This window comes from Ochotona princeps, chromosome 8 (assembly GCF_030435755.1).
Source record: "Ochotona princeps isolate mOchPri1 chromosome 8, mOchPri1.hap1, whole genome shotgun sequence".
NCBI lineage: Eukaryota > Metazoa > Chordata > Mammalia > Lagomorpha > Ochotonidae > Ochotona > Ochotona princeps.
This window is the reverse complement of record NC_080839.1, coordinates 76,356,549-76,370,661: the sequence shown is the minus strand read 5'-3', so window position 1 is coordinate 76,370,661 and position 14,113 is coordinate 76,356,549. Positions and strand designations below refer to the sequence as shown.

Sequence of the window (14,113 nt, the reverse complement as noted above, 5' to 3'; positions counted from 1 at the left end):
CTGTATATCTGATTTCCAACAAAAATAAATAAATCTTTTTAAAAAAGTTCTCTCCTAAAAATATAGTAATAGTTAATCATAAAGCTGGCTATCCATACTGATATTTCCCTACACCAGTCTTAAGCACATAAGACAGCTCCGAATACACATAGCACACCTACACAAGTACCTTCAGCTACAAGTTGGATGAACTTCAGAGAAATACCAATGTCTTCATGCCAGCTACGCTCATCCCTCGGGATACTCACACATCATACCAGAGAGCCTGGCTTGGAGCCCTGTTCTGCTTCCAATCCCAGCTTCTTACTCATGTATACCCTGGGATATGGTGGGGATGGTCCAACTCCCAGGATCTCTGCCACATAAGTGGCAGCAGGACTGGGTCCTGGGCCCCTGGCTACACACTAACCAGCCTCAGCTGTTGCAGGCATTTGGGCAATGAACAAGCAGTAGCAGAAATGTCCCTCTGTCTCTATTTCTTTCTGTCTCTACATCTTTCAAACAAATTAAAATTTTCAAATCAAGAAAGAAAACAAATTAGTCTGTCATATGTTTCTCTTAGCGAAATCCTTATTGGTTTGCAATCATCACTGTTTTTCTCATTGCTCCATTAAGAGGAATAAGACAGGGCCTGGTGCAGATGCCTAGTGGCAAAAGTCCTGGTCTTGCATGCGCCCAGAATCCCACATGGGTGCCAGTTTCTATCCCGACTGCTTCACTTTCACACAGCTCCCTGCTTATGTCCCGGGAAAGCAGCCAAGGACAGCCAAAAGCTTTGGGACCCTGCACGTTCATGGGAGACCCAGAAGAAGCTACTTGCTCCTGGCTTCGGATTTGCTCAGCTCCGGCCATTGCGGTCACTTGGGGAGTGAACCAATGGATGGAAGATTTTTCTCTGTCTCTCCTCTATAAATCTGCCTTTCCAATAAAATAAATAAACCTTAAAAAAAAAAAGTGAAACACTGCTAGGTGAAAAGACTTGGACTCTGAGTCAACTCTAAAGACAAAAATAGAAGAGTCTCAAATACTTAAGCAATGAAAACAGAACTACTATTATAGCTCTTCATTTAGTAATACAATGTAATAATATCATCAATACTTACAATATTTCCAAATGGTACCAATTTGGCTTGCAAAGATAAATTGTAAATTTATTTCCAGTTACTTAAATAGAGATGCTGAGGTGCTCAAAGAAGGAATGACTCAATCTTTGGCAGGGCTGGGCAAGGAAATTAGATCTATTCATTTGCTACATATAATGTTCCACAAACCATGAAGCCAAACAGAATAATAAGAATAAAACAAACACTTTCTTACCAACTGGACTTCACCGAAAGCGCCTCTTCCAATAACTTTTACAACATCATAGTCTTCTGCCTTCATCTGCAGGCCTCTGATTTTTTCCACGATTTTTTCATCTATAATTTAAAAAAAAAAAAAAAGACCACCCTACTATTTTAACATAATCACATTTGTAAATAAAGTTTTAGTTGAAAAAAAAATTGCATTCTGTTTTCAGCTAAATGTATTTTCTAAGGCTCCTGCTTAAAAAGTTAAAATTTGCAATAACCTAGTATTAAAGTGTCAAAATCTACAGTTCATTAAGTCATATACACTGGGGCCCGGTGGCATGGCCTAGCAGCTAAAGTCCTCGCCCTGAATGCCCCGGGATCCCATATGGGCACTGGTTCTAGTCCCGGCAGCTCCACTTCCCATCCAGCTCCCTGCTTGTGGTCTGGGAAAGCAGTCGAGGATGGCCCAAAGCCTTGGGACCCTGCACCCGCATGGGAGACCCGGAGGAGGTTCCTGGCTTCGGACTGGCACAGAACCGGCCGTTGCGCTCACTTGGGCAGTGAATCATCGGACGGAAGATCTTCCTCTCTGTCTCTCCTCCTCTCTGTCTATTTGACTTTGTATTAAAATAAATAAATGTTTAAAAAAAAAAAAGTCATATACACTGCTAAGCACCAAAGAAAAGCAGTACAGAGCAGGTGTCTGACTCAGTCATGTTAAGATGGCCACAGTCCCCTTGGGAAGGCCTGGATCCAAGTCCAAATTTCAGCTTCTCCTTAATGTTCACCACAACAGAGACCATAAGCACAGACGACAGCTCAAGTCATCATGTCCCTGCCACAGAGGACTTGAACTGACTTCAGACTGACACAGCCCTAGCCACCCCAGACATGTGGGTAGTAAATCAGTGAATGGGAGCTGTGTGTGTGTGTGTGTCTGCGTGTGTATAAGAATATGTGTGTCTTTTTCCACAAAACGGTAATTAAAGCTGGGTCCAGTGCCATGGCATAGTAGCTTAAGCCTCCACCTGTGGTGCCCAGCATTCCATACCAGTACCAGCTGGCCAGCTACTGCTGGTGTGGCTGGGAAAGTAGCAGAGAATGGCCTAAATCCTTGGATCCCTACCCCCACATGGGAGACCCAGGGGACGCTCCTGGCTCCTAACCAGCCCAACTCTAACCGTTGTGGCCACTCAGACAGTGAACCAGTAGATAGAACATCTCTCTCTCTTTCTCTCTCTGTAACTTAGTCTTTCAAATACAATACAATACAATAAGCTAGGTGACAGCCAAAAGGATGTCCCAAGCAATACCGGGCCTTCTGAATCACAGCAGAGTTGCCACTACACTGTTTGCAAGAATATTCATAGTAATTAATTTTGATAACCTATAGCCTACCTCTTTGAAAAATCATAAGCATATATTGCTACTTATCTTGTAACTAGACAAAACTGTGTAATGTGGGAAACTACCCCAGTCTCTGGTAATTCCAAATTAAACAGCTTACTGTCCTGACACAAAGGACACATGAACCATTGTTAAAACTTCTTGAAATTCAACTTTAAACACACAGTATATACAGAAATAATTGCTGCAACATTATTCTTCAATAACTAGACTGAAATTTCCACGTTTACAGAAACATAAATCTTACCTAAGCCTTCTAGGTAATGTAAATGAAAGGATTTGAATTCTGTTTCGATTTCAAGTGTTTCTTGTATCTACTATAAATAACCCACTGAGATAACTAAATGGTAATACTTGATACAAAATTTTAAACTTTATCCATTTTACAAATAATGTATATTATAATACATATAACAAAAATAAAAACCATTTATCTTTAAAAAGTCAGATGGCCGAGGCAAGCACAGTGGTCCAGGCAGTTAGGCTGCTGCTGAGGAGGCCCACAGCACCTGTGGGAGCGCCTGGCTCCACTCCCAACTCTGTGCTTCTTGTCCAGCTTCCTGCTAATGTATATTCCGGGCCACAACAGATGATGATGGCTCAAATACCCGAGTGCTTTCCATCCATGTGGCAGACCTGGACTCTGGCCTGACCCAGCCTCAACTGTTAGGCATTTATAGACTGAACCAGTGCATGGAGGATGGGTCTCTCACCTGTGCTAGACTGCCTCTTAAAGAAATACAAACAAGTAAATATTTCTTAAAATAATCTTTGTGATCACTGAAAAGATCAAAGTGTAAATAAAATGAATTTAATAAGTTAATGATTTTAGTAAATTAACTAAGTTGATAAGTTTATGAACTGTGATATATCAACAAATCTCCTGTCAAAAGCATAGTTATATGACCAAATATGACGTTTAAACATACTTACATCTATTTAAGAAATTATCTATGTTCTTGTTTTTCCTCAAAGCAGGAAAATCCAAATCAAGGACCAAGGAATTTAAACCATCCTGTCAAAAAATACAAGGTAGAAAAAGTTTAGAGTTTGTATCATTTGTACGCATTTGAAAAAGAAGCCTTAAGTTTTACCATATTGCTCTTTCTAGATAAAGACCAAAACCATAAAGCCCTCTATCCAACAGTGCGAAGTGGTTTCCCAGCCCCTGCCACAGCAGCAGCACTGATCCCAGCACATTTCCAACAGAGAAACATCAACTAAAAATATGAGACAAATACTTTTGCTACTTTTCTGTCTTCAAATAATTAGTAAAAATTCATCAGGCTTTTGATTCTAAGAAATGTGCCTACACTAAGTTCCCACTCAGTAACTGCCTATGAAGAATAGAAAATCCAACAACAAATAAGACATCAACGCTTATCCTAAAGGGACTCGGCCTCAAAAATCAATTTCCTCTAAAAACTGGGGGGGGGGGGGGGGGGCGGGGGACACGGCGGGGAAGGATGAAGTAGGATCTGGATTTCTCATGTTTTCTGAATTTTCCAGACCTTTGCAATGAGTATGCTTATAATTAAAATAGGAAAAATGCATATAACGTAACAGGTGCAGGTAAAAAGAAAACTATGGAGAAAGTAACTGGGTTTCCAATCCCTCAATGAAGGGAAGGGAACAGTGTCCCTAAAATCTTGTGGCACTCACATCCCTGAGTAACTCTGAGGAAGGCAGAACAAGATATTCTCATTTTGAAGATGAACAAGCAAGGCTCTGGGGCCACTGCAGCGTGGACACCACCTCCCATCCAGCTCTTTCTGACGCACTGGGGGAGCAGCAGCACATGAGGGACCCTGCAACCCACGTGGGACACCAGAAGCTCCTGGCTCTGAGCGCCCTAACCTGGCCTCGCAGGGGATCGGAGGAGGGAACCAGCAGTAAGACTTCAATCTCAACCCCTCCCCTACAACCAGTAACTTCTGCTTTTCAGATAAATAAAATGAATCTTTAAAAAAACAAAAAAGGCCCCAAGAAATTAAGTTATTTTGATGATCCAAATGGCAAAACACAATCTAAATCTCAGAGGTCCAAACATGTAATTCATTTGCTTAGTCTAAATGCATCCGGGGGACATAATGGGAGCTCAGCAGGACAGAGAAGCAGCCTGTGGGACTGCAGGAATCCAAAGGGTAAGAGAAACTCCTAGGGGGTCTAGGTAAGGCCATAACAAGAGGGAAAGTACACGTCAAGCTGGAAAGGCGCCTTTCAGTTGTTAGTGTACTAATTTTGTGGAGAACTGCACACTCTATGCTAATTTTTCATTTATATTTCATAATTCTACTCTTCATTCATGAAAAATGTCATCACCTCATAACAATTTATTAACAGAAAGGAGAAAAGATATTAAAATTGCTGATATTTTTAACCATAAGTAAAGTCACTTATATCCTTCTATTTCAGGCAGAAACATGGAACAATCTTGACTAAGGAAAAAAAGCATTAAAAAATGAATATAGAAGCCCAAGTTCCAATCAATGCACAATCTGAAACACGCTGCCACCCCCTTCTGAAGGAGTGCTGTATAACTGTTCAAAAATCCCAGCATTTGACCATCTGAGGCTATTTTTAGGTGAAAAACTATCAATGATATTTTAGTTAAGTGTAAAACTTAAAAATTAATAAAACTTTTAGATGTGTCTAGACTTATAATCTGCCTTAAAACTTCAAAGAAAGTTGGGCCCGGCGGCATGGCCTAGCGGCTGAAGTCCTTGTCTTGAAAGCCCCGAGATCCCAGATGGGCGCCGGTTCTAATCCCAGCAGCTCCACTTCCCATCCAGATCCCTGCTTGTGGCCTGGGAAAGCAGTCGAGGATGGCCCAATGCATTGGGACACTGCACCCGCGTAGGAGACCCGGAAGAGGTTCCAGGTTCCCCGCTTCGGATCGGCGCAGTACCGGCCCGTTGCAGCTCACTTGGGGAGTGAATCATCGGACGGAAGATCTTCCTCTCTGTCTCTCCTCCTCTGTGTATATTTGGCTGTAATAAAATGAATAAAAATCTTAAAAAAAAAAAAACTTCAAAGAAAGTTGTAGCTATTATAAAAACATTCCCCTACACCTCTATCAACATCAATAGGAAGAAAGTCCTTCAACTTGTGACAAAAAAAAATTTCTAGTATAAGAACAAGAAGACTGAATGATTTCACCCCACAATTGAATTAAAAGATAAGTTTCAATATGTGGTTTCCATGTTTTTTCTTTTTGAAGACCCCTCTCTATTTTCCCCAGGAACTGTCCAAGCAAATGAGCACTTGCTGCTGAAATGACAGTCACTGTAGTCCATGTAGACACAATGAAGACAAAAGAAATCATTCCTTGCTATACTAGTGCAGCTTGATATCAACAGAAGGCGCAATCCTTGCTTTCTCCATATCTTCCCTAAAGTTCTTAGAGATGGAACTACATGAAGATTAACTAATCAAGAAAAACTGGGAACCGGTTCATAGATATTTCTCTCCCCCGCGCCCCCTCCCCCGCCACCATCCCCATGTGTTGTCAGAAAGCTTTTTAAGCAGCTAGAATATTAGAGCAGTTTCTCAACAACAAGCTTTTTGTTTGTAAAACTATTTTTAAGACTAAATGTTATTTCAATCATGTACAACTCATCTGTATGAAATTCATTTTTTTAAACATTTACTTGTTTTAATTGGAAAGTCATAGATACAGAGAGGAGGAGATCCAGAGTTTTCTCCTCTGCCTGCTGATTCACTCCCAAAGTGGCCGCAATGACCACAGCTGAGCTGATCCACAGGCAGCAGCCAGGAGCTTCTCCCAGGTCTCCCACACAGTTGCAGGGTCCCAGGGTTTTGAGCCGTCCTCAACTGCTTTTCCAAGCCACAAGCAGAGAGCTGGATGGAAGTAGAGCAGCCAGGACAGGAACTGGTGCCCATACGGGATCCCAGAGCATGTGAACTGAGGACCTTTCCCACTAGGCGACTGCGCCAGGCTATAATATATTCATTTCAATGTGATACAGTATTTTCATTTTCATATAGAACTGTTGAACTATCAAAACCACTTGAGCAGAACCCTCAGAGCATGCCCCACATTGGGGACCCTGGGAGGGCTGGGAGGTGGGGTGTTGCTTTTCCCCTTATTTCTCTCCTTCCCCCAGCACAGGAAGCAAAGAAGAGAATGTGAAAACAACGGTCTCACCCACTTTCCTCTAGCTTTTGACCCCTTGCACCCTATTCAAATATGTAAAAGTGATCAAAAATAAAATTTATACAGGAAAAAAAAAGTCCCTAAAAAAAAGATGGACTCCCAACGAAAGTGTTAAATATATCTTAACAACAGGATGCTGGACTTTGTACCATTGTCTATATCTACAATGCCATGATATACTTCAATAGCAGAATGATGAACTTGTGACTGAAGTTGAAGGACTATACTAGTGCAATAACATAGGGAAATGAGCGGGGAGGGAAATCCCTAAGCCCATGGAAATGCTTTATGAGAAATAAAAATTTAAAAAAGGAATGACAGTATAGGTGGTAATACATTTATTTATAAATTAATGTTTTTACTCAAGGCTTTATGTTTAAAAATGTTTTAAAAATGAAATGTGCTATTTGTCCCCAGCTATACCTAGGCAAATGTCAACATTACTGGAAGAAAAGCAGACAATAGTTGGTGGGCATTCTGGGTGGGAAGGGGGGAAGCCCCTGCCACACCACCATGGGCACATCCTTTGCTGCTTTCTGGACCACAACAGGGAGCTGGACCACAGGTGAAGCAGCTGCTGCAGTAGTCAAGTGCTAGCCTTGCATGTGCTGGGATCCTAAATAGTTATCGGTTCATACCCCAGCTCCCCACTTCCCCCAGCTCCTTGCATGTGACCTAAGAGAGCAGTGGAGGATGGCCCAAAGCCTTGGGACCCTGCATTCACATGGGAGACCCGGTGGAGGTTACTGGTTCCTAGCTCCTGGCTTCAAATTGGCACAGCTCCGGCCACTGCGGCCACTTGAGGAATAAATAAGCGGACAGAAGAGAGTACTCTGTATCTCCTTCTTTGTACACCTGCCTTTCCGGTCATAAATAAGTAAGTGTCCTGCTGTCACTTGGAGAATTTTGGATTTTGGATTTTCAGACTAGGGATGATCAAGCTGCATTAATTCTCAAGTTCCTATCTAACTGTCCTTGAAACAAAAAAAATCTGAATCTCAATAGTTCACATTACATGTTAGAATATACCTTACACCTCATCCGGTGGAAAAACAACTATGCATGTTAACTGACCTGCTTTCATTTATCAGTCAGCTGAATAAAAGCTTTCATGTTTAACTTGCAATACTGTACAGCATTATAAGTACATGTATCCAAGTTGTCAGTTAAAAGAAGCATTTTTTTAAGAAGTTACCAAGGAGGGCTCGGTCGGCGGTGTGGCCTGGTGGCTAGGGTCCTCGCCTTGATCCCATATGGCTGCTGGTTCTAGTCCCGGCAGCTCCACTTCCTCTCTATCTCTCCTCCTCTCAGTATATCCGACTTTGTAATAAACATAAAATAAATCTTTAAAAAAAAAAAAAAAAGTAGTTACCAAGGAACCTAAGAAGTCACAGTGTTGGGTGCCAGTATCTCCCACATTTACGTCTGGTAGACCAATTCTCCCACAAGCTTGAAGAGCTCATCTAATGAAGCCCATTTATGCAAATCCGTAGCCACCTCGTGGCCTCCCTGTGTTTCACGACAGTAAAGTCAGCTCTTCAGGTTCCCTAGCACCTCAGAGCAACACACAAGGCCCATGAGTGCAGCAGCAGCTGTCGAACAGCGAGAACCAAAACATCAAAGGGATGATTTTATTAGTCCTAGCACTCCAGCTAGAACCTTGGTGCTCTGGACTGACTCCTTGACATAGAGTGCTCAACCCGTTCCCTCTTCCTGGCCTGGCTAATGACTTCATTCTTACACACCCTTTGAGAGCTTGCTTCTCATTTTAAATGTCCTTTTCTGAGCTTCTCAGATTTTTTGTTTTTCCATCCAATGTATTTAGCACCTGGCAAGCAGCAAAATTCAAATGAGAGTAAAAATGAAGTAACATACACACATTCTAAAGAAATCATAAGGTAAAAAAAATCAAGTAGGGCCCGGCGGCGTGGCCTAGAGGCTGAAGTCCTCGCCTTGAAAGCCCCGGGGATCCCATATGGACGACGGTTCTAATCCCGGCAGCTCCACTTCCCATCCAGCTCCCTGCTTGTGGCCTGGGAAAGCAGTTGAGGATGGCCCAATGCATTGGGACACTGCACCGGTTCCCGGCTTCGGATCGGCGAGCATCGGCCCGTTGCGGCTCACTTGGGGAGTTAATCACTGGACGGAAGATCTTCCTTTCTGTCTCTCCTCCTCTGTGTATATCTGGCTGTAATAAAGTGAATAAATCTTTAAAAAAAAATCAAGATATTACAAAATCTGGATTTTATCAGCTTAGTTCTGCTGCTTACTTGGCTTGTGACCCGAGGAGAGCTATCCCCACTTGATTTCTAACACCCTCAACTTGAACAGATGTAGCAGCTTATAAAAACCATCTGGGGGACTCGGCAGTGTGGCCTAGTGGCTAAAGTCCTCGCCTTGATCCCATATGGCCGCTGGTTCTAGTCCCGGCAGCTCCACTTCCTCTCTGTCTCTCCTCCTCTCAGTGTATCTGACTTTGTAATAAAAATAAAATAAATCTTTAAAAAAAAAAAAAAAAAAAAAAACCATCTGGGGAACCGTCTTCTCCTATAAACCAGCTTTTTTAATAGCAACACAGGCCTGGAAGCGCGGGAGGCAAGGACAGTTACAGCAGCACTTTGTTGGAGTGAGGCACCAGAACCACGACTCCTTGGGCCGTGCTACGCCCGGGCCTGGCTCAGCAGGCAAGACGGGACCAGCGGGCTGATCCTTCCTTTTGGCTCAGCATAGGCCTGTCCTGATTCGGTTTTCACCCAAAATTTTGATTTTGATAAGTTCAAAGTAGATTTTTGCATTAATTTTTTTTTTAAATTACAGTTGTTTTTTTTTTTTTTTTAAGATTTATTCATTTTATTACAGCCAGATATACATAGAGGAGGAGAGACAGAGAGGAAGATCTTCCGTCCTATGATTCACTGCCCAAGAGAGCCGCAACGGGCCGGTGCGTGCCAATCCAATGCCGGGAACCTGGAACCTCTTCCGGGTCTCCCACGCGGGTGCAGTGTCCCAATGCATTGGGCTGTCCTCAACTGCTTTCCCAGACCACAAGCAGGGAGCTGGATGGGAAGTGGAGCTGCTGGGATCAGAACCGGCGCCCATCTGGGATCCCGGGGCTTTCAAGGCGAGGACTTTAGCTGCTAGGCCACACCGCCGGGCCCATTAATTTTTTTTTTTTTTTTTTTTTATTATTACTGAAAAGCCGGATATACAGAGAGGAGGAGAGACAGAGAGGAAGATCTTCCATCCGATGTTTCACTGCCCAAGTGAGCCGCAACGGGCCGGTATGCGCCAAACCGATGCCGGGACCAGGAACCTCTTCCAGGTCTCCCACGCGGGTGCAGGGTCCCAAAGCTTTGGGCCGTCCTCGACTGCTTTCCCAGGCCACAAGCAGGGAGCTGGATGGGAAGTGGAGCTGCCGGGATTAGAACCGGCGCCCATATGGGATCCCGGGGCTTTCAAGGCGAGGACTTTAGCCGCTAGACCACGCCGCCGGGCCCAGGGCCCATTAATTTTTAATACAGTATTAAAAACATGACCTTGGTTTGTCATTCTGAAATGCCCAACACCCTCAACTGGCTTTGCCTTCATCTCAGCACTAACCCTAGGACACCAAATATCCACAAGGAGATGGTCACGAGCTACATTCTAAAAGAATGTATAAACAACCATAAATCAATAGTGACAGTCCTAACGGTGATGCTGCTGCACTGGTAATAGCTTTAGTTATGATAGTAAATAGCTATAATAATAAGGCAGCTGCCACTTATAGAGTGCATGAATACCAGACACTACGCCAGACGATTTATATAAAAATCACCTCATTTAATTTTCCTCACAGACTGTGGAAAGAGCTGCTACCATCATCTGCTTTTAAACTGAGAAAACTAGGCTTAGGAAATTTAAACCAATTTTCCAGAACTGCACAGCTAAAATGCAGCAGAGCTGGTATGGGGCCTAATGTGTCTCAAGTAATTATTACTTCTTTAATACTCTTACTAGGTTCTAAGCTTTTTCTTGGCAAATAGTCAACTGGATGTCATCAAAGTACTATTTATAACAGTATTCTATATAGAAACACATGAATAAAATTAAGATAAAATTATTTTTGTATTATTAAACTCCTTTGGTTTCTAAATTTATAATTATTTGCTTTCCACCATAAACAAAATTATCTTCCTCAAGGACATAAAATTTCCCATGGAATAAAACTAAAACTCAGAAACCGTACCATTGTGAAGTATCAGAAAATTTAACACACTGTTTGAATGGTAGTCTTAATTTAATTTGGTATTCAATTCAGAAACGTGGGACACATAAAATTAAAATTAATAGTAAACAAATCAAAAATTTTAAAGGTATTTTCCTTATTTTTTTAAAGATTTATTTATTTATTTTTTATTACAAAGTCAGATATACAGAGAGGAGGAGAGACAGAGAGGTAGATCTTCCGTCCGATGATTCACTGCCCAAGTGACCACAACGGCCAGTTCTGTGCCAATCCGAAGCCAGGAACCAGGAACCTCCTCCAGGTCTCCCACATGGGTGCAGGATGCCAAGGCTTTGGGCCATCCTCGACTGCTTTCCCAGGCCACAAGCAGGGAGCTGGATGGGAAGTGGAGCTGCCGGGACCAGAACCGGCGCCCATATGGGATCCCGGAGCGTTCAAGGCGAGGACTTTAGCTGCTAGACCATGCCGCCGGGCCCATTTTCCATATTTTTAACTCACAAAATAAAATATATACAGATTGGGTTCCCACATGATGGCTCAACTGGCTAATCCTCTCCCTGCAAGCACCAGCATCCCATATGGCTCACTGGTTCTAGTCCTGGCTGCTCCATTTCAAAGTCAGCTCCCTGTTTATGGCCTGGGAAGGCACTAGAGGATGGCCCAGGGCCTTGGGATCCTGCACCCACATGGGAGACCTGGAAGAAGCTCCTGGCTCCTGGCTTCAGCCTGGTCCAGCTCTGGCCCTTGCAGTCACTTGGAGAGTGAACCAGCATATGGAAGATCTTTCTGTCTTTCTCTCTGTAAATCTGATCTACCATTGTGACAAAAATAAAATAAATCTTTTATTTATGTGTGTGTGTATATATGTGTGTATGTAAGAATCTGGAAGTAAAAAACTAAATTTTACTGAAACTTGTTATTTAAGTTGGCAAATATTTGTGAAGTACAAATGCCATGAAGAAACTAAGTTTTAAAACTGTAATGTATTAAGAGCACAGAAAATTAATATATATTATATATATAATTTCAAAGGGAAGTATACATATGAAAAGACTCTAATGAAAATGCAGCAAAAAGAATACAGTACTGATGGAATTACATGGTTCAGTTCTTTGTTTCACCTACACTGCAGTCTTGCTGTGATGTGACTTTGTAATTCACAGTAGGCTGAGTGTCAGTCTCGTGGCTTAGCCGTGTCCCACCTGAGAGTCCCCACCCCAGCTTCTCTCATGGGAGACGTGCACAGCTCCCCTGGCTGCGGGTCCCAAGCCTGCCCATTCACAGCCAGCCACTCCAAGTACATGGAGAGTGAATCAGCAGATGGGCACATCTTCGCACTGTGTGTCTGTCGGTGTCTGTTTTTGCTTCTCAAATACATCTATGGTAAAATCTTAGGAAACAAGACCTAAGGCATAACAGAACACAGTCTTGATAAATTTAGACTTATTGAAAAATTACTCATTATCTATAGCTTTCCATATCTCTATTGCAACATTCTATTTCAAACTCCAGTACATTTGGCTGTTCTCTGCCTCCCACAAATCATATGCTCTTCTTTTTTTTTTCTCTCTTCTCTGGAATTCAATAAATGTTTCTGCTCAAAACTTGAATTGGGATCTTTACTGGGATTAATAAGACTAATATGAAAAGAACATTCTTCCCATCCAACAACGAAGTTCCATTAAAATTTTTCATTTGTGGGCCCAGTGCGGTAGCCTAGTGGCTGAAGTCCACACCTTGCACAGGCCAGGGTCCCATATCAGCACCAGTTCATATCCCGGCTACTCCACTTCACATCCAGTTCCCTGCTTGTGGCCTGGGAAAGAAATTAGGGATGGTCCAAGGCCTTGGGACCCTGCACCCACGTGGGAGATCCAAAAGCAGCTCCTGGCTTTGGATCAGCTCAGCTCTGGTTGTTGCAGCCACTTGGGGAGTAAATCTGTGGATTGAAAATCCTTCTCTCTCTCTCTCTCTGTAAATCTGACTTTGTAATAAAATAATTTTTTAAAAAACTGAGTACTTGGCCCCTGCCACGCATGTGAGAGACAAAGATGGAGATGGTGCTCCTGGTCCCAGACTTGGGCCCAGCACCCAGACAGTCAACCAGTGCACGAGAGACCTCCACCCCTCTAGACGGTCAACCAGTGCACGAGAGACCTCCACCTGTTCCCCTCTAGACAGTCAACCAGTGCACGAGAGACCTCCACCCCTCCACCTGTTCCCCTCTAGACGGTCAACCAGTGCACGAGAGACCTCCACCCCTCCACCTGTTCCCCTCTAGACGGTCAACCAGTGCACGAGAGACCTCCACCCCTCCACCTGTTCCCCTCTAGACGGTCAACCAGTGCACGAGAGACCTCCACCCCTCCACCTGTTCCCCTCTAGACGGTCAACCAGTGCACGAGAGACCTCCACCCCTCCACCTGTTCCCCTCTAGATGGTCAACCAGTGCACGAGAGACCTCCACCCCTCCACCTGTTCCCCTCTAGACGGTCAACCAGTACACGAGAGACCTCCACCCCTCCACCTGTTCCCCTCTAGACGGTCAACCAGTGCACGAGACCTCCACCCCTCCACCTGTTCCCCTCTAGACAGTCAACCAGTGCACGAGAGACCTCCACCCCTCCACCTGTTCCCCTCTAGACAGTCAACCAGTACACGAGAGACCTCCATCCCTCCACCTGTTCCCCTTACACACACACACCTTTCAAAGAAAATTTTTAAACATTTTTGAGACTTTGAAACAAAAATAAAATGCTAAAGAAAAATAAGAGCTTGCAAGTAACAAACTGTTAAAAAATAAGGAATGTTTCATTTTTTTAAAGATCTATTTTATTTTTTGAAAGATTTATTTATTTTATTGGAAAGTCATATACACAGAGCGGAGAAACAGAGAGGAAGATCCTCCGTCCAATGATTCACTCCCCAAGTGACCACAACGGCTAGAGCTAAACCAATCCAAAGCTAGGAGCCAGGAGCCTCTTCCAGGTCTCCCACGTGGGTGCAGGG

The 14,113-nt window shown here is 43.4% G+C and overlaps 1 protein-coding gene across 1 annotated transcript in view; it reads right to left on the bottom strand.

Annotated features, from left to right (window-relative positions):
- Positions 1 to 14,113, bottom strand: part of ROCK2 (Rho associated coiled-coil containing protein kinase 2) — a 154,122-nt gene that overhangs the window by 94,949 nt on the left and 45,060 nt on the right. The window contains exons 2-3 of the mRNA XM_012926232.2: positions 3,633 to 3,714; positions 1,318 to 1,418 (exon numbers count right to left, since the gene is read on the bottom strand). Of these exons, the coding sequence (XP_012781686.2) occupies positions 1,318 to 1,418; positions 3,633 to 3,714 (183 nt within the window). The remainder of the gene's footprint in view (positions 1 to 1,317; positions 1,419 to 3,632; positions 3,715 to 14,113) is intronic.